Source organism: Vombatus ursinus, unplaced genomic scaffold (genome assembly GCF_900497805.2).
Source record: "Vombatus ursinus unplaced genomic scaffold, bare-nosed wombat genome assembly UNPS02014818.1, whole genome shotgun sequence".
Classification (NCBI taxonomy): Eukaryota; Metazoa; Chordata; class Mammalia; order Diprotodontia; family Vombatidae; genus Vombatus; species Vombatus ursinus.
In genome coordinates, this window is record NW_020954596.1 from 73,897,099 (window position 1) to 73,919,423 (window position 22,325).

The following is a 22,325-nucleotide window of genomic DNA, read 5'->3' on the forward strand; positions in this document are numbered from 1 at the left end:
GGACCTGAATTCAAATCCAGCTTCAGACACATAACACTTACTAGCTGTGTGACCCTGGGCAAGTTACTTAACCCCACTGCCCAACCTCCCCCCAAAAATTAATGATGCATTTTTGGTAGTGACATTTTAGACTAGTTAGATTAAGATGATCAAAAAATGAAAAATCTAGACTCATGTTTGGCTTCCATATTATAGGATACTTTATTGTATTATACCTAATTGAAAATAGCATATTTAGTAGAACATAATACATTTTAAAAAATCTATTATTGAAAAACAGTCAGTAATAACAGGATGGAATTTACTCCCTTTCTAGAACTGAAAATGTCTCTTGGCTCTTTGAGACCATGTCTCATTTTTCTCATTTCCTCTTCATTAAGGCTTGTTATTGTAGTCTAAGGTTTAAGAGTCTTTGTCCTTAGTTTCAGAGGTTTATCCAGAATTTTTAGTAGTTTAATGCAGCATCCTGTTGATCCTTCTCATTTAAATACCATCAGCATCATCAGATCAAGGATTCATTCATTCCTTGCTGCAAAGATAAACTATCAGTGTGACTGGCTAAGGAGTCAGCTCTCTGAAGCCATTAGATAAAAATATAAGTGTAAACATTGTTCAGTTTCAAGTAGCTGAATAAATGCTGCCTGGAAGATAAGTCTTTCTTAGGCTTCTCTCTTCCTTTTGCTGCAGTGTTTTAAAATACAAGATTCTGTAATGTCAGGGTAGTGTCGGTCTTGGTTTTCTTAGAACAGAACACATGAAGCTGCCTAATAAGGATTATTTGATGTTGAAGACAAAGGAGAATGAGGTCATGAGGGAAAGGCTAGTGTGCTCAGTCAAGTGTATGAAAGTATAGAGTAAATGTCTACTTACCTACTTGAGCCATTAGGTAGGATTTGGTTTATTTAAAGCAAGAGTCCTTAACCTGGGGTCAAGGGTCTCATGGCTAGATTTCAGGGGCATTGATGAACTTCAATGAAAAAAAATATATATCTTAATTTTCACTAACCTTTAACTGAAAAAGTTGCATTTCCTTTAATTCTGAGCTTAAAAAAAACATTCTCAGAAGAGGTTCATGGGCTTTACTAGACTAACAAGGGGTCCATGACACAAACATATTTTAAAGACCCTGGTTTTAAACAATGGCATCCAAGATTAGCCAGATTATCACAGATATTTAAAGTTGAAGGAGATTTAGATTTATCATCCATTTCAATCCTCTCATTTGAAGATGAGAAAACTGAGGCCCTAGAATGTTGAGTATCTTGCCCAAAATTATGCAACTAAGTAATGGCACAATTGCAACTGGAACCTAAATCTCCCACCTCCAACTCTCAGGTTTTTTTGTTTATGTTATGCTTTGAGCAACAGGGAAATTAAAAATGAACAAATACACACAGAACCTTGGTATATCCTGGAGGAATAGAGATTGAATATCTTCTATTGCCATGGAAAAGGAAACCATTTAAAGTAATAAAATTTCTACTTTTCTCATGTTGTACACATTTCATGATATATGATGTGATAAGAGATCATAGTGCTTGACCCACATAGTAATAGGCACACAATAAATGAATAATAAATTTAATTGTGATATGAGAGTTGTATAAAAGGTGGCTGTATTTTTTTCTGTTCCTTATACTCAGAGAATAATAAAAAACATGTGAATGCAATTAAATATAAATTAAGCATAACTTAAACATAATTTTGAGAAATCTTGACTTCTTGAGAATACACATATGACTTGCATATTCCTTACATAACAATGACAAAGACATTGCATTAGAGGTTAGTTTTTGATTTAATCCAGTCCCGATAACGGGTCACTTTGGTATAGAGTCCAGGCTTGTTTTCTTTTCCACAGCCTATTCCCCAGCTTACTATTCCAATAATGTACCAGAGCCTGTTCTCTGGGATAACCAGCGGTCCTCCAGAATCACCCTAAGGGAATAATAGGAATATTCACAATATTACATAAGATAATTTCAGAAAGGAGTATCAGAAATAATAACAGCTAATATTTATATAGTGCCTTAAGTTTTATAAAGCACTTTACATACATTATCCCATTTAAGCTACACAATAGCCCTGTGAGAATGCATTATAATTATCCTTATTTTACTGAAGGAAAAACTGAGGCTGAGAGAGAATTAAGTGATTTGTCCAGGATAACAGAGTTAGTATCAGTGGTAGAATTCAGACTGAGAACTTGCACTTGCTAAGAACAGCATTCTATCCACTATGCTGCCCAGCCTCCTCCAACAATAGTATCAGTATCATTAGCATCATAAGGGAGAAGGGCAAGCAGTAGATAAACTCCTAATTGAGATATTTATCAGCCTATCCTAATCTTCCCAGCACTACTACTTATTTGATCATTTTGGATCATCTTTATTCTGTGGTTGATCATCCTTTGTTCTTTTAGCTAGAACATAGTGATAATGAGGCTGAGATTTCCTGTTCAGTCTCCAAACTGAATTGAATCCAATCAGCTAGTTTTTCCTTCTTTGGGTCATGAGAAGACAAAAGGGTACAAATATTGCTTCTTTGATTACGTCTTTCCTGAAACTCTGTTCTCCCCTACTCCCAACAGAAGTAATTTCTCCCTTTTCTGAACTTTCATAACAGTATGCCAAACATATAGTGTTTAGTGCATATTGTCATATTGTTGCTATTTACCTACATATGGCTGTCTAACTTGGCCCTTTCTATCTCCTATTGCTGCTTTCTCATTTTTGAGTAATCATTTGCTCCCCAGTTCCAGCTCGTCTAGATTTTCCTGAGCAATAATAGAGTATTGAGAGAAGTCTTCTCTCTAATAGCTTTTGTCTTCCATTTTCCTCCCTCCCTCTGCCATTTCCAGGTTTCATGGAGATTCTTAAAGTGACTTTATCCACAGGTTGATAAGGGCTTTCCTCACTTAGAATGATAATTTATGTGGTTGTCAATTTAAACTTACCTCACAAGCATCTATTTTTCCTGACAAGAATCCTGCACATAGCATTCCTGATGATACAGCTCCACCATACACATCTATTCTGTTACAGACATCATTGCTTATGATTTCCACTTTGGCTTCTCGCAGTTTATTTGAGATTGGACCTAAGAATGAGGGGGAAAAAATTCCTAGTATTTTTCCATTAATGGATTTCCTATCCATTGTTGCATGACTGCTTTATCCCACCTCATGAAATAATATGCTTCTAATGTATAGAGTTCCATTTTTAGGAGGAATCTTAAGGTTGAGTTGAACTTCTGTAACTCCAGGCCTAATGGTCATTTGAAGACCTCAAAATGGGAAGGAAAATATTGTAATCATCTTGCTAGACAAGTACCAATACTTCTTTGAATACTACTTCTACCTACTTTTCTGTTAAAACCTTTTAAAAGGTTTACAAATTTCTTTGCCTATACGCAACTTGCTTTCCCAAAGCACGTAGCTCTATATTCAGAAAGCAGATGGGTGAATTCTGTGGAGCTAATTTTAATTTATTAAAATAGCAACAACAAAACCTTCTGTATTGATTAACACAGAACAGCCTATGTATACTTGAGTGTGTACAACAGATAAGGAGATCCTGCCAGACCCAAAGTTCAAGATTGTGATGTAATAAAGGCCAAACATTCTCCAAGCTTCTCTGTAGCTATTGATCTTGAACCAATTATAAGTCAGGAGTTTTCATTGTTTCTTCAGTAACAAACTTTATATATCACATGCTCATATAGTGTGGGACCTGAAACTCTATAGGCCCAGATTTGAACCTGCCCCTTATCTGAAAGTACTCAAGAGGGCCTTTCAGCATCCATGTTCCTCAAACTTACTTTTTGACTAATCTGGATGGTTTTACCATATCTTTCAAAAAACTCCACTTGTACCTAGGAACTGTGTATGGGGTTGTGCTTTTACTTGGTGATGAGACCACAGACTTATTAGAAAACTATTCATTATAGAATATTTGCTACTAAATGTAGGAGGTTCAGCAGGGGAATTCCCTGACCAATTTGATAAGCTTATGGGCGGTGGGTGGGAAGTGGGAAAGGAAAAGGGGTGACTGTTTGTTTTAGACTTTTTTGTGGTGTCTCATCCATTGGAATAACTTGATAAGTTTGAACTGTTATAAGTCAGAATCTCTGCAATAAGTTGGCCTATAAAAAGTTGCAGAATCAATCATTTCCTCCTTTTTCTCTTTTCTGAGCATAGCTCAGAGACCAGAGACCTAAAAGTGGGCTTTGGTCTCTGGTAAGCGCCTATGTATTGTCATAGTCTCCAGGGTCTGTCTGAACACTCCCACTTCAGCCTTGGAGATGTCAGTCTCTTGATCTAAGAGATAGTAGCATGTAGGGTAGACAGTTACATGGTAGTTGTACATATGATGAATCATTTGTTCGTAGGAGGAGGGATCTGTGTGATGAAATAGTTGTAGCTCCTGAGTCCTAGCAGACTCCCAAGTTAGGAGGGAATTGACAGTGGTAGGAACCTTAAGGTTGTTATTGTGGAATTCTCATCACCTGGCCTGGAAGTGTTAGTGAATCTGCTTTTGAAGTGAACCCATGGAAAGAGAAGAGAATTCTGGTACCAGACTAAGAGAGGTGACCCAGAGACTAGGAAATGTAGTCCCAGGGCTCAAATTTTTGATGTGGGGGCATATTCACCTAGCCCAGTGGTGCAAACAGAATTCCTGAACTGGAACCAAAGCAATGGACCTCTCCTAAATCAAGGTTCTCAGAGATAGGTAAAACTATCCCTCTCCCCCTATGATTCTACCATGGCAACAGGTGGTGAATTCTAGGATACCTGGGGAAGGTACTTGTTGATTGTTGTCCTTTGCTCTCAAAGAGAACCAAAATGACATCCCTGTGTTGGGATAAGACCAATACAACCTTGGAAGGCTCAATCACAGATGGGGCACAACTGGTCCATATGAACATTTAAAGTGGAGGTGTCTCTAAATTTGCACATCATGTTTCTTTTGAGCTACTGCAGTTCTGCTTTGCTCATAAAGCACAGCATCTTCCCTGACACAGGCACACCACGTGGGGATATTCTGTACCAGTGCCTCCCATGTCACACAATCAATTCCAAAGTTCTTCAGTGATACCTTTACAATGTCCTTGTATCACTCCTTCTGACCTCCATGTGAGTACTTGCCTTGTATAAAATAGTCTTTCAGGTAAAAGTATATTTGGCATTTGAGCAACGTGGCCAGCCCATCAGAGTTGCACTCTCTGCAGTAAAGTTTGAGTGTTTGCCAGTTGAAATCGAAGAAGGACCTTGATGTCCACTATTTACCTTGCCAGGTGATCTTCCTCAGACAATTCAAATGGAAATGATTCAGTTTCCTGGCATGGCACTGGTAGACTATCCAGGTTTCACAGGTATACAACAATAAGATCAGCATAATGGCTTTGTAGACCCTCAGTTTTGTAGACAGCCTAATAACTCTTCTCTCCCACACTTTCCTTTGAGCTTCCCAAAAACTGAGCTAGCTTTGCAATGCATGTGTTAACCTCATCATCTATGTGTACATCTCTGGAAAGTATACTGGCAGGGTAAGTGAACTTATCCACAGCATTTAAAGTTTCTCCATTTGCTATAACCAATGGTTCTACATATAGATGGTGTGGTTCTAGCTGGTAGAAAACCTCTGTTTCTTGTTTTTGTCAGGCCAAAATTAAAAAAAACAGCAGAGAATCAATCCATACTTTGTTGCATCTCAGCCTTAGAAGCAGCGTTGAGTACCCGATCAACTGTGAACGAAAAATTGTGCAACCAAGACTCCCTACACTTTAGTCTTGACTTGTAGCCTTTCCAAGTTAAATAATATACCATCAGTGGTAGCTGACCTTGATGTCATTTTTGTCCTTCTTGAAGGTATCTGACAACATCACTGAACACATCATGCTAAAAAGCATAGGAGTAAGCACATAACCCTGCTTCACTGCAGCAGTGACTAAGAAAGCTCAAGAGTATAATCTATTATCCAGAATCAGTGCAAGCATGCCATCATGAAGCTGATGTATAGTACTGATGAACTCTGGGCAATCAAATTTTGCCATGATTTTCTATAAGCCCTCACGACTACCAGTAACAAAGGCCTTGGTCAGATCAATGAATATTATATACAGATTTCTGTTCTGTTCATGACATTTTTCCAGGAGTTGTCAGGCAGCAAACACCATATCAATCATTCCGTAGTCCTTTCTGAAGCCACACTGGCTCTCAGGTAGATGACCATCTTCTGGGTGAAGGATCAGCCTTTTAAGGAGGACTCTGGCAAGAATCTTACCATCAGTGAATGAGAAACCCCACCTGTGATTGTCACAGGACAGCCTATTTCCTTTTCCTTTATAGAAATAGACAATGGAGGCAACTTTGAATTCCTGGCGGAGAACCTCCTCTTGCCATATAACCCAGAAGATTTCAGTCAACTTTTGTTTGAGCAGTAGATCCCCTGCCTTGTAAATCTCAACTGGCATAGAATCAGCATCAGGCTCATTGCCAAAAGAGGAGCCTTGGTGTCTTTGATGTCTAACCAAGCCCTAGGTACTCCACAGCACCTACTTCCACTGCCTTCATGACCCTTGGAGAAAATTGTTTGCATCTACCCATTCTGCCAGGGAAATTCTTCAAATGTTTGGGTTAGACATCACCTAACTCACCAGTGGGTTTGAAGCCCATCAGTTAACCTCAACCTGGTTTAGGTGGCCTGCCAAAATGGTTTGCTGATGTGTGGCTGCTATGGATGCTACAGCTTCTTGGAGCCACAGGTGAGAGTTGAGTGGCAGGTGGACACCAAAGGTGGAATGCAGCCCTGAAAAGGGCTCAATAGCCCTCACACCAGAGGTACTAGTTTCCCCTAAAACCCATATGCCCTCGGGGAATGTACTGCAAGGTGCCCAGATGAGGTCTAGAAGTGGATTAGAGTTCCTGCACTGAGGAAAGTTGTTCAAAAGCCCTAGAATAAGAGGATAAAGATAAAACTCAAGTGGATAAGATTGTCAAATCAAGATCTTGACCCTAAAGGGAGGGATCCCAGAAAGAGATAAAGGTATAGGGGCCAGGTGATTATATTTCTTGGCAGAACTTACAAACTAGGAAGAGAAATGATAGTACTCCTTAGCAATATAGGTTCCCCAGGAGAAAAGAAGAAAGGAAGATCAATTTAAATGAAATACTGAGAATGCTGAAGGGGAGAGGGGCTAAATAAGTTTTTATATGTGGAGTCACTAGCCCAAGGAAAAACAGCAGACTAGTAGTAGCCCATTGTGCAAGAATTTGACTTGGCAGACAAAAGTTAGTTCCCCAGTCATCCACCATCCAGGGAAAGCATAAAGCAAGAGGGAAAAAACTTGTGGAAGGAAACACTATTGTAACCCCGTACATCCTTCCCCTTTCCTTCCCCTTCCCCAGATGAGTGGTGCAATTTCCTGAAGGACATCCTTAAAACGTTACATACATAAAGGTAGATATGACTCCTGGTTGATTGAGAGACCTTTCCCACCTATAAACTAAATGTTTCATATGCCTAATTGTGACTTGCACAGCTTTATAGGTGCAGAGGTCTCTTTTCATGGGAATGGAAGTCATATCTACTATCAAATTAACCAGCAAACAACAATCAAATTTAAATATTGCCTCATGGGACAACTAAATATTTTCTTTGTTCATGAAGATTTGTTGATTTTTGTGGGCTAGTGAAAGCTCTTAAGTCAGTAGCCAAATCACATTATCTTTGTCAAAGTAAATATTAGGTGGGAATATGTAATTTGCTGAGAATCTTACCACTTTCTTTAGACGCTCCCCATCCAGTGACAACCACATTAGACTGGGGCAAAGCTTCAAAAGTGGCTTCTGGAAGACATACAGTTCGGACATCATCTGAAAAAGTAATTGGATTGGACAGAAGTACAACGGCAATGTCATCTTCATGTTTGTGGGAGGCATAATTTTCATGAATGATGATGGACCGTACATTTCGCCTCATCAAGGCAGGCTGTAGAGTTGTTCCAAAAGTAGCAGTCCATAATCGTGGGTTTTTATTGCTGATCATGGAGGAAAAGATCATAGTCAGTGTGTGTCTGGTTTGAGGTTGCATTGAATCTAAAGCATAGATTTGTAATCTGCAAGTCACAATGTAGACAAAATTTTGAAGTTTGACTTTGGTTCTCTCATGTTCAATTTCAAGGTACCTTCTCTTATACCCATCTCACTCTTAGCTAGTTGTCAATAAATTCCTGCTAAAGATAGCTGAAGGCATTTCTAGGAATATCTACATCCTAAAAATAATTCTCAAAGATCAAAAAGTCTTCAATAATCAAAGAAATTAAGTTCTAATGTTGGGATTTTAAGCGATATGGCCTGCAGGCAGTGAGGGAGAAAGAGTTTAAATATGACTGACTCCAGATATAAATGCCTTTAATTTTACAAGGATTTTGTTAGCATAAATAGAACTGAAGAATCAGAAGAGTTTAAAGTTTATTCTTAATCCTCATCATGACCTCCATATCCTTCCCCTCTGTATTCCCTGTGGCCATCATCCCTTCTCTGATTTTACTTCCCTTCCTTCCCAATATTGACCTTGTAGTCAACCAGTTAAATACAACACTAGCCTCTACTCTTTTTATTTAAAATATTCATATTTATACATTTTGAGTTCCAAATTCTCTCCCTCCCTCCAGCCCCTCTCACACTCAATGAGAAGGCAAGCAATCTGATATCAATTATGCATGTGAAATCATGCAAAACTTATATCCATATTAGCCATGTTGCAAAAAAAAAAGCAAGAAAAAGGTAAAAAACATATATTTACTTCAATTTGTACTCAGAGTTCATCAGTTCTCTCTCTGGAGGTGGATAGCAAGTTTCATCATGAGTCCTTCAGAATTATCTTGGATTGATCAAATAACGCTTAAGTCTTTCACAGTTGATCATTGTTTCAATATTGCTATTATATATACAACGATCTCCTGGTTCTATTCACTGTACTCTGATTTAGTTCATATAGTTTTTATGAAATCATCCCCCCTTGTCATTTCTTATAGCGTAATAATATTCCATCACAATCATATGCAAGACAATTCTTTTACTTTTTTTCTAAATTAATTTTCTATCAAACTCCTCAACTTTGCTGTTTTAACTTATCTTCTTTCCTGAAGACTCCCACACTATGCCTCCACTTTTGAGATATAGCATAGAAGGGATGTGGAATCCCACAATGAATGACCTTGATTTTCTCAGCAAAATATGCATTAAGATCCTTTGCTGAGAGAAACTGAGCGGAGCAAAGAGTATTATCTCATTCTGTCCTTTAACTTCAGTTTCTAATGGAGATATGACACTTCTCCTTCCCCAGGCTGACCCCTCTAACTTGTATCCTTAATCCCATTCCCTCCTCTATCCTCAGGCATGATGCCCTGATGCCCCCACAGTCACTTTTCTCTAATATTTAAAATTTTCCATCTACTAGCTCGTTCTCTGATGCCAACAAACATGCCTAGATTCCCTCTATGTTTAAAAACAAACAAAAATCCTTCACTGACTCTATTGTCTTCTCAAGGTGGTGTCCACCTTGTAGTCTGACTTCCAGCCTCATCGTTGAACTAAAACTGGTCCCTCCAAAATTACCATTGAGTTCCTAATCATCAAATCTGATGACCCTTTACAAATCCCCATTCTCAGCCTTTCTGCAGCATCTGATTCTGTTGACCCCCTGGATATTCTCATCTGTCTGGGTTTTCTTGAAACTGCTTCCTTTTGGTTTTTCTCCTAACTCTCTGACTGTTCCTTCTCAGGCTCCTTTGCTGTATAGTCATGTATATCATGCCTGCTGAGTGAGGGCATTCTCTGTACGCCATCACTACTCCATTATATTTCTGTACCATGTTCGTGATTCTTGCCTAAAATTTCTCATCTATGTCCTCCTTCTATCCAAATGGTCTGTAATATGCTTCTATCATAAAATCACTTGTGTTTTCCCTTCATTGCCCTCAACCAAATGCTCTACATAATTCTTTTCCTCTCTGATTCCTAGGTTTTTTTTTCAAATAATAACTACAGCTAACACTTATATAGTTTTTTACTGTATGCCAGGAACTGCGCTAAGTACTTTGCAAATATTATTTCATTTGATTCTCACAACAACCCTGGGAGGTAGGTGCTATTGTTATCCTCTTGGGCAGATGAAAAATCTGGGGCAAATGGAGATTAAGTGATTTGCCCAGGCTTACACAGGTACTCAGTGTCTGAGGTTGGACTTTTGGCTCATCACTCTATCCACTGTGTCACCCAGCTGCCTCACATGAATATCCCTTTCTAATATATAGAGCTATACTCCCTAATCCCTCTTTAACCTATTTTACTTCTTTTTAATAAGGTATTAGCATCCAAAACTATAGTCTAGTTATATATTTCATCCCACCACACCTCAGTAATATCTGTGAGATCATATTGCCTCTTTCCATTAGGACCCTTAGTTCTTGTTTGTTGTCTAAATTATGTGCTTTTCTATATAAATACATGAGGCCATGAGTTTTACTACTGCCTCTTTTCTTGGATTTTATCTCCCGTGAACTTCTGTGTATCATTGCCTCTATTGCTTTTCTTCTTTCTATATAGCTAAATTCTGTGGTATCTATTGTATTTCACCACGTAATTGTCACAGATTTTATGCCAATTTTTTTGCAAAAGATGGTGTGACCATTATGTGAAGCTTTTAAAAGATTATGCCAGTATTACTTAAAAATCATTTATTACTAAACTGTCTTTGGTGCAAGATTAGGTTGCATGGAATAATTGTTAATATATGTTAAAATAGGGAAGATGCAAGTCTTACCATATCATGTGATTTACTCATGGCCTCTTCACCTGCCCACCTACTCCCCTCATGCCTACAGGCTCTTCATTGGGTTGAGTGACAATACCATTAGTACTGCAGTGCTCTAAACAAGCCATGCAAGTTGGCTTTCGGAAATATACTGATCATGTGCATGCACTGAGAATTCTAGACTCATGGCTCTCAACGTGAGAGAGATAAATGCATATCCATGTGCCACTGGTGAATACATTGCTGCTCTGCTTATATCTTCTACACAGTGTGACAAACAGAATTATACCATGTGACGATTATGAGATGAAAAGTTATAAACCAATTTTTGGAATGAAAAAAGCAGGGTGTGATGATTACATGGTGGCAGCAATTATGAAGTGAAATATGGTAAATTGGGGCATATAAATAAGTAGTTTTTTCCCTCCACCAACCTTTTTAGGTTTAATTAGATTTTTAAAACATCTAGTAAAAATGTTTTTATCAGCCTCTGTTAGATATGTTTCAATTCTTGCTAGCAATCTGTTGTCTTTATTCTATATTTCAAACTTGGGTCCAGAAATCCAAATCTTGTTTTCAAACACCACTTTCTTAGCCATCAGTTTACTTCCTAAATTATTGTTTTTTTCCTTCTTTATCTCTTACCTTCAAAGGGCAACAGTGAAGAAAACATACCTTTGCCTCTATGGTCTTTAGTTTCTTGACCAAGATGTCAGTAATTTGCAATACTTTTGCCAGCAAATGCTCATGGATTGATTGATTCATTGAATGGTAAGATAGACTTAATGAAGATTAGAGACTTACTTATTAAAGCAATGAGCTGCAGTCAGCAGCCACTTGTCACTGATCAGAGAAGCACCACAGATATGATGTCTATCCACCTGCAAGCTAGCTTGCCATGGCCAAGACGCCTTCTGTGAGATTGTTCCTCCATTAGAAATTCTTTCAGTGAGAAATGAAGGGTCTGTTCCCAACCCACAACCTATTAAAGGTGGACAAGAATGGTTACTGACAAAGAATTATTCATATATCTGCTTATGTTTTTATAGTATATTAGTAACAGGTACATTCAGATTTAGAATAATAGAATCATAAAATAGACTTGTGAGATCATCTAGTCCAACCATTATATAAATAGGAAATCCCTCAACAACATTTCTGACAATGAACCAGTCTCTGATTAAAAATCTCTAGTGATGAGTAACTCATTATCCCCCCCAAGCAGCTCATTCTCTTTTTGGACAAGTATATCTGTTAGGAAGTTATTTATTATGTTGAGCTGAAATCGGTCTCCCTGGAAAATTCTATTCATGACTTGTAGTCCTGCCCTCTAAAGCCAAGAAGGACATGCCCAATCCCTCTTCTACATGACAATTCTTCAAACATCTCCTATGGAGTCTCCTCTAAGTCTTCTCTTTCCCAGGTTAAGCATCCTCATTTCTTCAGCTAGTTCTATATTGGAATGATTTTCAGGGTCCTCTCTTTCCTAATTGCCCTCTTTCAAATATATTCCAATTTGTCAGTGCCTTTTCAAAAAACATACCACCTAGAACTAGACACAAAAATTTAGGTGTATTTTGATGAGGACAGAGTAAAGAGGGATTTTCATAGAATCACAAAACTCTAGTGCTCCTGGGCCCCTAGAAATTGTCTAATTCATCATCATTTCACAGATAGAGAAACTGAGGCTCCTAAATGTAAAATGAATTGCCTATGATCACACACCTAGTATAAAGGAAATAGAGTACTGGAATCCTCTTCTTGTGATTCAATGCTCAGTGGACTTTACTTTATACTAGGCTCTCTCCTGTTTAGCCTTCCACTCATCTGCCTTAAGATAAACCCTTTTTTGAGTGTCTCATGGCCAGTAATGGTAAGGGACTTATATTCAGGGTCACCTTTGGTACATTAAGATTGATGAGTATATTCTTCCCCTAGCCCCCTCCCTCAAAGAAAATCCTTTTGACATTTATGTTTAAAGTCCTCTTTGAAAAAGTCAGATGTTCCCTTCTTTAAGAAAATCTATCTAAACTCATTTAACAACTAAATTATTGACATTATAAAAGGAGTAATCATAGCATTAATTTAAGAAATGAGTGATTTGAATCTCCTTGTTCATTAAATACACCATTGATTTTTAGAAAATCATTCACATATGATTTATACTCGTAACACATCTCACTTCAGAGAGCCAAAAAATACTCTAGGTGTTCTTTTTGTACATGGTACTTATGTAACCTTTATTTTTTTAAATTTCAGTTGAATTGTATCATTGAATATAGTATATTTTTGACTCATTTCAGACACTAAAAGATATAAATCACCTCTAATACTGATTTTTTAGATATCATGGTGTTCCATGATTCATAGCCATATATTAACACCAAGAGAATACTAGTGTTAAAAAGGAGAGTTTTGTGTCAGGGTACACAATGGGATCATAAAAATACTGCACAATTTCCCCAAAGCAATCCATTCATTTTCTTCTTCCTATATTATTATGAGTCCACCTCATTGTCCATTTGCAGCACTTGTCCAAATATATATACTGATGGACCGACTCATCAAAATAATATATGCATCATGAATTTTTCATCTACTTGGTTTTTCTTTGTGGATTACTAGGATGATCTATTTTGGTTGACTGTATTTCACTGAGGAGACCCTATAGCATCCTGGGTGTAGGTTTAATCAGCACAATCAAATGTGCAAGTAACCGGAGCACCTCATATTGATCTATTTGAACTTTGAGCAGAATATTCTCTATGATAATAATAAAACACCTTTGGCAAGTTTATGCCTCTTTCTTTTAGACTTTCTTATTTTCTGAGGTGATACTGTTTGTAATATTACATGCTTTTCCTCTGTAATATTTTGCAAATAAGTTTTATCTTAAACTGCTTTTGCCTAAAATGTTACATCTTTCTGCTTGGCAAGGAGAACAAGCATTTTTTGGCTAAAGTGATTTGGGAGTACTTTAGTATTTTTGTGGTGATTTAAATTGATATTTATACTCTAAAAACTATATGATTCCTAAATTTCCCCCCCTTTCCCCTTCTTCTGCCAATTTAATTGTAGAGCTAGAAGAATTCCTTACAAAACTGAGAGACATTTATACATATTTCCTTTTTTCTTTTCAGAGGTTGTTATGGCCAAATAATTCATCACCTAGTAGCAAAACCTCTGATTATAAGGCTCTCTGTAATTAGATAGGCTGGTCCCAAGGCAGTGAGTGTAGTCATAGGATTTTAGGATCGTAGCTTTAGAGCTGGAAAGGACCTTAGAAGTCAGAAAGCACATTTTTCAGATGTGAAAACTGAAGACAAGAGAGTCTGTCACTGCCACTGTATTGGTAGCTTTTTTCAGGTTGGTAAAACTTTTTAGAGCTTGTTCTCAATTGGGATAACCTTTTAGAAACCAGAGCCACTCCATTTAATGAGGATTATTTTGTGGATGAATGGGGCTTTTTTGGTTTTGTTTTTTAAAAATGAGCATTCCAAAAATAAATTTCTAGGAGAAAGGCTCCCCCCTACCCCAGTGAAAATTGTATTATTTCATCATTTCTGATGTTTGAGCAAAGTATTGAATATGCAGGTAAGGAAAGTCTAGGACAATTTGTTAAAGTTTTAATCTTTATATTGTGAGTGTTGTGTTAAAAATACTGGACTTACCACTGTTTATATGGTATTCTGCTTCTGCTGTATTGATGACTGAAACAGAAAAATAGAGTAAGACATTTGTTTATTTAGGGCACTATTATGATTGTATTTACTACTTTCAAATATTTTAGCAACATGGCATGAATTTTTAGTACTGAGTTGTGTATGATGGGATGATTCTAAAAAATCAAATTGGATTGGAAAGGGTAAAAAGAATAATTATCTCATAAAAATAAGGTATGAAAGGAAGAACTAATACAGTAGAAACAGGTATGGGTGGAGGGCTGGTAATGTTGGAACCTTACTCTCATTTGGGTTGAAGAAGAAACAAAGTGTACATGTGAAAAAGTTTAAAAGTCTTCTGAACTTCTAGAGAGGTGAGAAAACTGGGGTCCAGGGTGGGGGAAGGACTTTAAAAAAGGTATATAGAAAGATAGGGGGAGAAGATAAGGAAGGGAATTTTAAAGGGTTGGTTAAAATAAGGAATAAGAGGGTAAGGGGAAATGATAAGGTAACAAGGATAGGGTAAAAAGAGAGGCTAAGAAGGAAAATAGTAAAACTAAGATGGAGGGAAATTCACAAATAGCAATACGAGTCATTCCCCAGTTGATAAATGGCCAAAGATTATGAACAGACAATTTTCCAGTGAAGAAATCAAAACAATTTATAGTCATATAAAATGTTCTAAATCATTATTGATTAGAGAAATACAGATTTAAAAAAAAACTTTGAGATATCATTTTACACTTACCAGATTGGCTAAAATGATAGAAGGGAAAGTGACAGATGTTGGAGAAGTTGTGGAAAAATTGTGACACCAATTTGTTGTTTGTAAAATTGTAAAATGATTGAACTATTTTGGAGAGCAATATGGAATTATACCCAAGAGTTATCAAACTACCTATACCCATTGACCCAGCAATACTACTACTCGATCTATTTCCACAGATGATTAGGGAAAAAGAAAAAGAAACTATATGTTCTAAAATGTTTATAACAGGTCTCTTTGTGGTTGCAAAGAACTGGAAATTGCGGGGATGCCCATCAATTGGAGAATGGCTGAATAAGTTGTGGTATATGATTGTGATAGAATACTGCTGTGCTATAAGAAATGAATAGCTCAATGATTTTAGAAAAAACATGAAAATACTTATATGAAATAATGAAGCATGAAATAAGCAGAAAAGAACATTGTATACAATAATAGCAATATTGTTTTAAGAATGACATTGAACAAATGAGTTATTTTTTCTATTATAAATATTCAAATTAATTATAAGAGACATATGAAGAAAGATGCTATCTGTATCCAACTGATAAATAGAATTTTGTATAGAATAATTTTACATGTATATCTACATACACACACATACATCTGTTTGTATCTAATTGTAGACATCTCTAGGGAGGGCGGAAGGAAGAAAAAAAGAAAAAAATACATGATAATTTTGTTGTATATTTGGAAGGAGCAGAAAATCATGCATAGTAGATTTGCAGTTTCATATACCATCATTTTTTTTTTGTACTATGTTATGGAAATGCTTGTTTTATTCCATAAATTAGAAATAAAATTAAAAAACTGTTAGGAATGACAAGAAGTATTTAATGAATTCCTACTATGTTCCAGGAGTAGTGCTAAGCCCTGGGGGTTATAAAGAAAGAAGGCAGAAAAAAATCCCTGCCCTCAAGGAGCTCACCATCTTCTCTTTTTTTTTTGTTTCCCCAGGACTTGGGACAGTGTCTGGCATATAGTAGGTGCTTAATCCATGCTTATTTGACTAGACATTTGGTAATAATAACTAGCATTTATATATCACTTTAAGGTTTTCAAAGTAATTTCATACATTATCTTATTTAATTCACAAAACAACCCTGTAATGTAGCTGTTATTATTACCCCCAATTTACAAAAGAGGAAACTGAGGCTAAAAGATATTAAATGCCTTGCTCATGACACACAGTTAGTAAAGGATTGAGGCAGGATTCAAAAACAATCTCTCTTTAAAGATAGATACATATAGTTATTCTCCATAAATACATGTGTGTTTATGAACATATGTACATGTGCATGCATACATGTGTTCCTGTGTGTATGTGTACGTATACCCATGGTGTGTGTATGTATGTGTTTGTATGTGTATATATGTGTGTATACTATATGTACATATATACATATATACATTCATATACATACATATACACACACACATATATACATACATATACATGATAGAAGGGAAGCTCATTGAGGACAGGAATGCTTTCACTTTTGTCTTTGTATTTCCAGCTCACAAAAGAAAAAATAATGTAAAACATGATAGTCAAGGAGAAAGAACAAACACTATCAAAGAGAAGAATGCAGACAAGATATTATGAGGACCTTAAAAATTACCAAGTATAGAATCTGACTTCTATCCTGAATTAAGACAAAAAGGATGGTGTTTGGGGTTATATAGTGTTGATTGTTCAATAAAAGAAATTTTATTCATCTTGAGAAAAAAAACTTTTCCTGAAACTCAACTCAAAGAGTTTTTCACTTGAATCCTATATAAGAGACATTGGTGGGTAGGAGGTATAATGAGTCAAGCTATTCTTTTAAAATAAAGGCATTACAGGAGGCAGAAGTAAGATGGTAGAGTAGAGGCAGCAGCTCAGCCAAACGTTCTACATTCCATTCCAAACAACTTTAAAATCATGTCTCAAATCAAATTTAGGAGTGGTGGAGCCAACAAAAGGTCAGGGTGAGACATTTTTCCATCCTAAGACAATTTAGGAGATTGGCAGAAGTCTGTGACACCAGGGTTGAAGCCACTCACTGTTGGCATCACCAGCAGTGGGCCTTGGAGATGGCGACAGCAGCAGCAGCAATATCGAGAGCTCTCAGCCCAGAGATGGTAATGGGTTTGAGCAATGGTTCACAAAGAGATTATGAGGGAACCTTTGAAGGCACTAGATGTAGGACCTGGCACTGTTTGGCAACTGTATTGCTAAATATAGTTCTAGGTATCAGTTTCAGGGCAGAGAGTAACACTTGTGGTCAGTCATAAGGAGATAATCAGGGAAACTACATTTTGCTAAAAGGTATCATTGAGAATGAAGTAATATGAAATATTTTTAGAGCAAGTTTGCTTGGTAAAGGTCTCATTCCTCAAATAAATAGGGAACTGAATCAAATTAATAAAAATAAGAGCCATTCCCCACTTGAGAAATAGTCAAAGGATATAAACAGTTGGTTTTCAGAAGAAATAAAATCTTTCTATAGTTATATGAAAAAATTCTCTAAATCATTATTGACTAGAAAAATACATATTAAAACAACTCTGAGATACCACCTCATACCTATCAGAATTGAAAAATGCTGAAGGGAATGTGGGAAAATAGGTACATTAATAAAGTATTGGTAGAGTTGTGAACTGGTCCTACTATTCTGGTGAAAAATTTGGAACTATGCTTAAAGGGCTATAAAACTGCGCATACCCTTTGACTCACAATATGACTACTAGGCCTATATCCCAAAGAGATCAAAGAAAAAGGAAAAGGACTTATAGGTATAAAAAAATTTTATAGTAATTCTTTTTGCAGTAACAAAGAATTGGAAATTGAGAGGATGCCCACCAATTAGGGAATGACTGAATAAGTTGTGGTGTATAATTGTGAAATTATAAGGAGCATGCTTTCATAAAAATCTGGCAAGACCTATGTGAACTGATGCAAAGTGAAGTGAGCAGAACCAGGACAGCAATGTACTTAGTAACAGCAATATTGTAATGATAAACTGTGAAAGACTTAACTACTCTGATCAATACTATGATCCAAGACAATTCCAAAGATCTCATGATAAAAAATGTTACCCATCCTCAGAGAGAAAACTAATGAAATCTCAGTGCAAATTGAAGCATAATTTTCTCACTTTATTTTTCTTGCTTTTTTGTGATATGGCTAATATGGAAATGTTTTTCATGATTTCACATGTATAATTGATATTGAATTTCTTGCCTTCTCAGTGGTGGGTAGGGGTTGCAGGGAGCTAGAAAATCTTGAACTCAAAATTTTAAAAAGAATGTTAAAAAAATAATAAATTAAAAAATAAAACACATTTCAATAGGGACATAAGTTTTGGGAGTCTAGGTTTTAGGATGCTCTAGGATTCTCTTTCATTTTTAGTTGTAGCATTAATAGTGCTCAAAAATGGGCAGAGCACAGAACTGGTTCCAACCTCTGATCTTTGCATTATTTTTTTACTGTCTGATCTCAACCAAGTCTATGACTCAGTTTCTTCCCCCTTTGCAAGTGAGATAATAATATGCCTACTCTATTCACCAGAAGTGGTTTGATAAACAAATAATAAGAGAAAAATTACTAGGCACTGGAAATATTTTGACAACTTTACAATCAGATTTCTCTGTTTGACAACTTGTGTGTTAAATGTTCTAATAAAATATGGCAACTTCAAATTAATTTGGAAGGGTGGTAGTGATAACAATCTTGAAATTTAATGAACCATCTTCAATATCATACTCCAAACATTTATCAGCTATTTATGCTGTTGTGGCTGATAAGGTAGTTCTCTGTGTTTACCATGTTATCAGGAATAGACACCTTCCTTTTCCTGATGGTGGCTTCTCTGGCCATCCCTGTCCTGTCTGGGAGGAACAAATCTACTATAACAAAATTGTAGCCCTATTCAATCTATGCCCCAAGCACCAACTTCTGCTTCCCTTTACTATTCCACGGTTCTGTCTAGGATGAAAGGGAAGACGGGTAAGATGGGGAGAGAGCAGGAGAGGGTGGTGAAGGACAGAGGCAGTAGTAGGTGGGTGAATTGGCGCAAAGGGAAAAGGAGAGGTGTTTATTTGGTTTGCTTTTGGCACAGTGCATTTTCCTAAGCAGCTCTTGAATATTATCCCAGAGGGAAGAAATGTTTTATATCCTATGTTTCATGTGCTTCAAAGTGATAAAGAGACCGTAAATGGTTGGAGGGTAATCTTCAGGCCCAAAATGACCCAAGTGCAAGTCCAGCCTCTGATGCCCATTGGCTCTGTGACTCCAGACAACTCACAGAAGCTCTCAGTGCCTCAGGAAGCCTTCTAAGATTATACATTGCAGGCTAGGTGGCAATCTGCACTGGTCAAAGGTAGTTTCTTCATAGAGAATTAATTACCTTTCCCAATGAGATCACAGGTTTGATCTTAAAAGAAAATTGTGCTGCTATTAATAGGATCATACATTTAGAACTGGAAGGAAATTAAGAGGTCATTTAGTCATTCATTTTACATATGAGGAAATTGAAACTTAAGGAGACAAAATGACTTCCCCAAGGTCACACAGGTAGTAAGTGATAGGATTAAAACTCATGGTCTCTGACCCAAATTCTACAGTCTTCCCTCTATACCATTTTATTTCCTTCTACAACAACTAGAGAAGAATTTATTAAAATTCTTTATGGGGCAGTAGAAAGAGAACTGGCTTTAGAGACAGAGGACTTGGATTTAAACCAAGCTTAACCAAATGACTTCAATTCTCTGGGCCTCAGTTTCTTAATCTATAAAATGAGAGGTTGGACTTGTGCATGCTGTCAAATGTTTAACAACCAACTCTCAAAAAATATTAGCACAAAATAATTTAAAGTTTAATCTGCATTTTTAACATTTTCTCTATCACTTTCTCAAGTCTAGACAATCGTCCAATCCCATTAAGCCCTTGATTTGTAGCTTCTGCCAATTTTCTAGGTGTAAATACTCAAACTGAAAATTTAATGATCAGTTCTTGAGAGCCAGTTAGAGCTGGTTTCAAAACATCTTGGCTTGAACTAGATTGATAGCTGAGGTCCCTCTCAGCTCCAAATCTACCATCCAATCATCTTACTATGTGCAAGGCAGCATGTTAGGTTCTGGGAATTCAAAACTGAGAAACAATGTAGTCTCAACCCTCGTGAAGTTTGCAGTGCACTTAAGGGGAGAGGATGTGTGCACAAACACATGCTCAAGGCAGAATTGTATGAGGATAAAAGGAAGAGTCAGAGAAAATATTCTAGGAAAATATGAAGAGGGAGAGGGTGGTTGCACTTGTGGAGGGAAGGGAAGCACTGAAAGAGGTGAATCAGAGAAGACTTTAGCGAAGAGGGTGGCACTTGAACTGAGCCTTGAAAGCAGAGAAGGATTTCCTTCTGTGATAATATTTGTAAAAGCATTTGGCACAGTGCCTGGTGCATAGTACGTGCTTAATAAACGCTTATTTTCTTCCCTCCTCCTCAATCACTTCTAAAGTAATTGAGGAACATAAAATTGTCTGTACATATTGTGTGAGACCTAATTCACACTCAAATAGATGACAAGTTAAAAACATTTTAAAAACCTCTCATTTTATAAGAGTGCAGAAGTGAAATTATGATGGAAAAGAAATGTAAGGGTTAATGAGGAAAAAAAACAAGAGGCCTAGTAGATTGATATGAAAGAAAATGCTCCTTGCCTTGAAGATGAGGTGAAGAACCATCTACTTCGAAGAAGTGTGTGCCATCTTTTAAGTTCTGATGCAAAATCTTCTCGGCCATCTTTTTTATTTTGTTTTCATTATCAACAGAGGCAAATTGAAATTTAAGCAATACTTCTGCTTTCAGACCATCAGTGCTTGATCTGAAAATTGACAACAGCAAAAAAGGTTAAGTAAGAATGCAAGCATGACAATTTCTTTAAATTTTTCCTTATTTATCAGAAATTACATTCTCGGAAAACCATAGCTTATGATCCTGGCAAGAGTTGTTTTTAGTTACTTTTTTTTACCCTCTCAAAGAAAAAAAATAGCTGTACTGGCAGGTGTTTTTTGTTTTCTACTTTTGCATTTTTTGTCTAAGGCATTAATCATATTGAGGAAGCAGAGAGTTCCCTTAGAGTCTCAGGAAGTTTCAGATTATTTTAAAAGTTTTCCTTATTATTTCAATCAATTTTGTGCATAAATTAAACCTTCAAAATCCATAACAACTACATGATCATGTCTGTTTTAGCAGAAAATTTCGTGGCAACTGGAAGGAGTGGGGCTTCCTGATTGACTTTAAGGAAACAACTAGCCCTCCAGAAAACTTAAGAAACAGTCTCATGTTTTTCACAGTTCCCATGTTTACCATCTCTTTGAATTTTTTCTTTTGCTGTATAGTCTTTATTGTTGTTGTTGTTGTTGTTCAGTCATTCAGTTATGTCTGACTCAGACTTAGGAATAATATAATTGTGATATTACAAAATTATTCATTCTCTAGGTGCATTTAAAATTATAATGACCATTTTCATACCATCAATAGACATATGACTAAAGAGAAACTAAAGTAAAATTTCCCCTGTTTCATTTCAGTTTGCAAGGTGATTTTTTGTGATTACCTGAATCTGACAACATGAGACTTGATGTATTGTCCTTTTAAATTGGATTTTCTAAAAATATCATCTACCTGAGAAAAGAAAAGAAAAATATTAGCAGAATTGAATTTGATACCACAAAGAAAACCACATTACTTTAATCTGACTGGTTTAAAAAAAAAAAAAAGGACTTAAGGGGCAGCAAGGTGGTTCAGTAGATAGAACATCAGCCCTGGAGTCGGGAGGACCTGAATTCAAATCCAATCTCAGATGCTTACTAGCTGTGTGACTGTTGGCAAATCACTTAATCCTGATTGCCTCGCAAAAAGAAAAAAAAAGGACTTGAATAGAATGATGTTACAATTTTGAATGTTTATCTCAATATTGTTTATAACTGCCTTCAGAAAACACTTTGTAGACTAGGCAAGATCCTTCTTCCACAAACATCAATTTTATATAAGGTGAAGTGGAGCAAACATACAGCAAACTTGACCAAGAGTCAGA

At 36.5% G+C, this 22,325-nt stretch overlaps 1 protein-coding gene across 2 annotated transcripts in view; it reads right to left on the reverse strand.

Moving 5' to 3' along the window:
• Positions 1-233: 233 nt before the first annotated feature.
• The window catches only part of LOC114023676 (transmembrane protease serine 11G-like), a 45,585-nt gene continuing 23,493 nt past the window's right edge, over positions 234-22,325 (reverse strand). For both annotated transcript variants that reach the window (XM_027836443.1, XM_027836444.1), the window contains 7 exons: positions 21,846-21,913; positions 20,947-21,110; positions 14,492-14,530; positions 11,625-11,802; positions 7,781-8,040; positions 2,957-3,099; positions 234-1,938 (listed from right to left, as the gene is read on the reverse strand). In XM_027836443.1, coding sequence (XP_027692244.1) covers positions 1,780-1,938; positions 2,957-3,099; positions 7,781-8,040; positions 11,625-11,802; positions 14,492-14,530; positions 20,947-21,110; positions 21,846-21,913 — 1,011 coding nt within the window. In that variant the 3' untranslated portion in view covers positions 234-1,779. The remainder of the gene's footprint in view (positions 1,939-2,956; positions 3,100-7,780; positions 8,041-11,624; positions 11,803-14,491; positions 14,531-20,946; positions 21,111-21,845; positions 21,914-22,325) is intronic.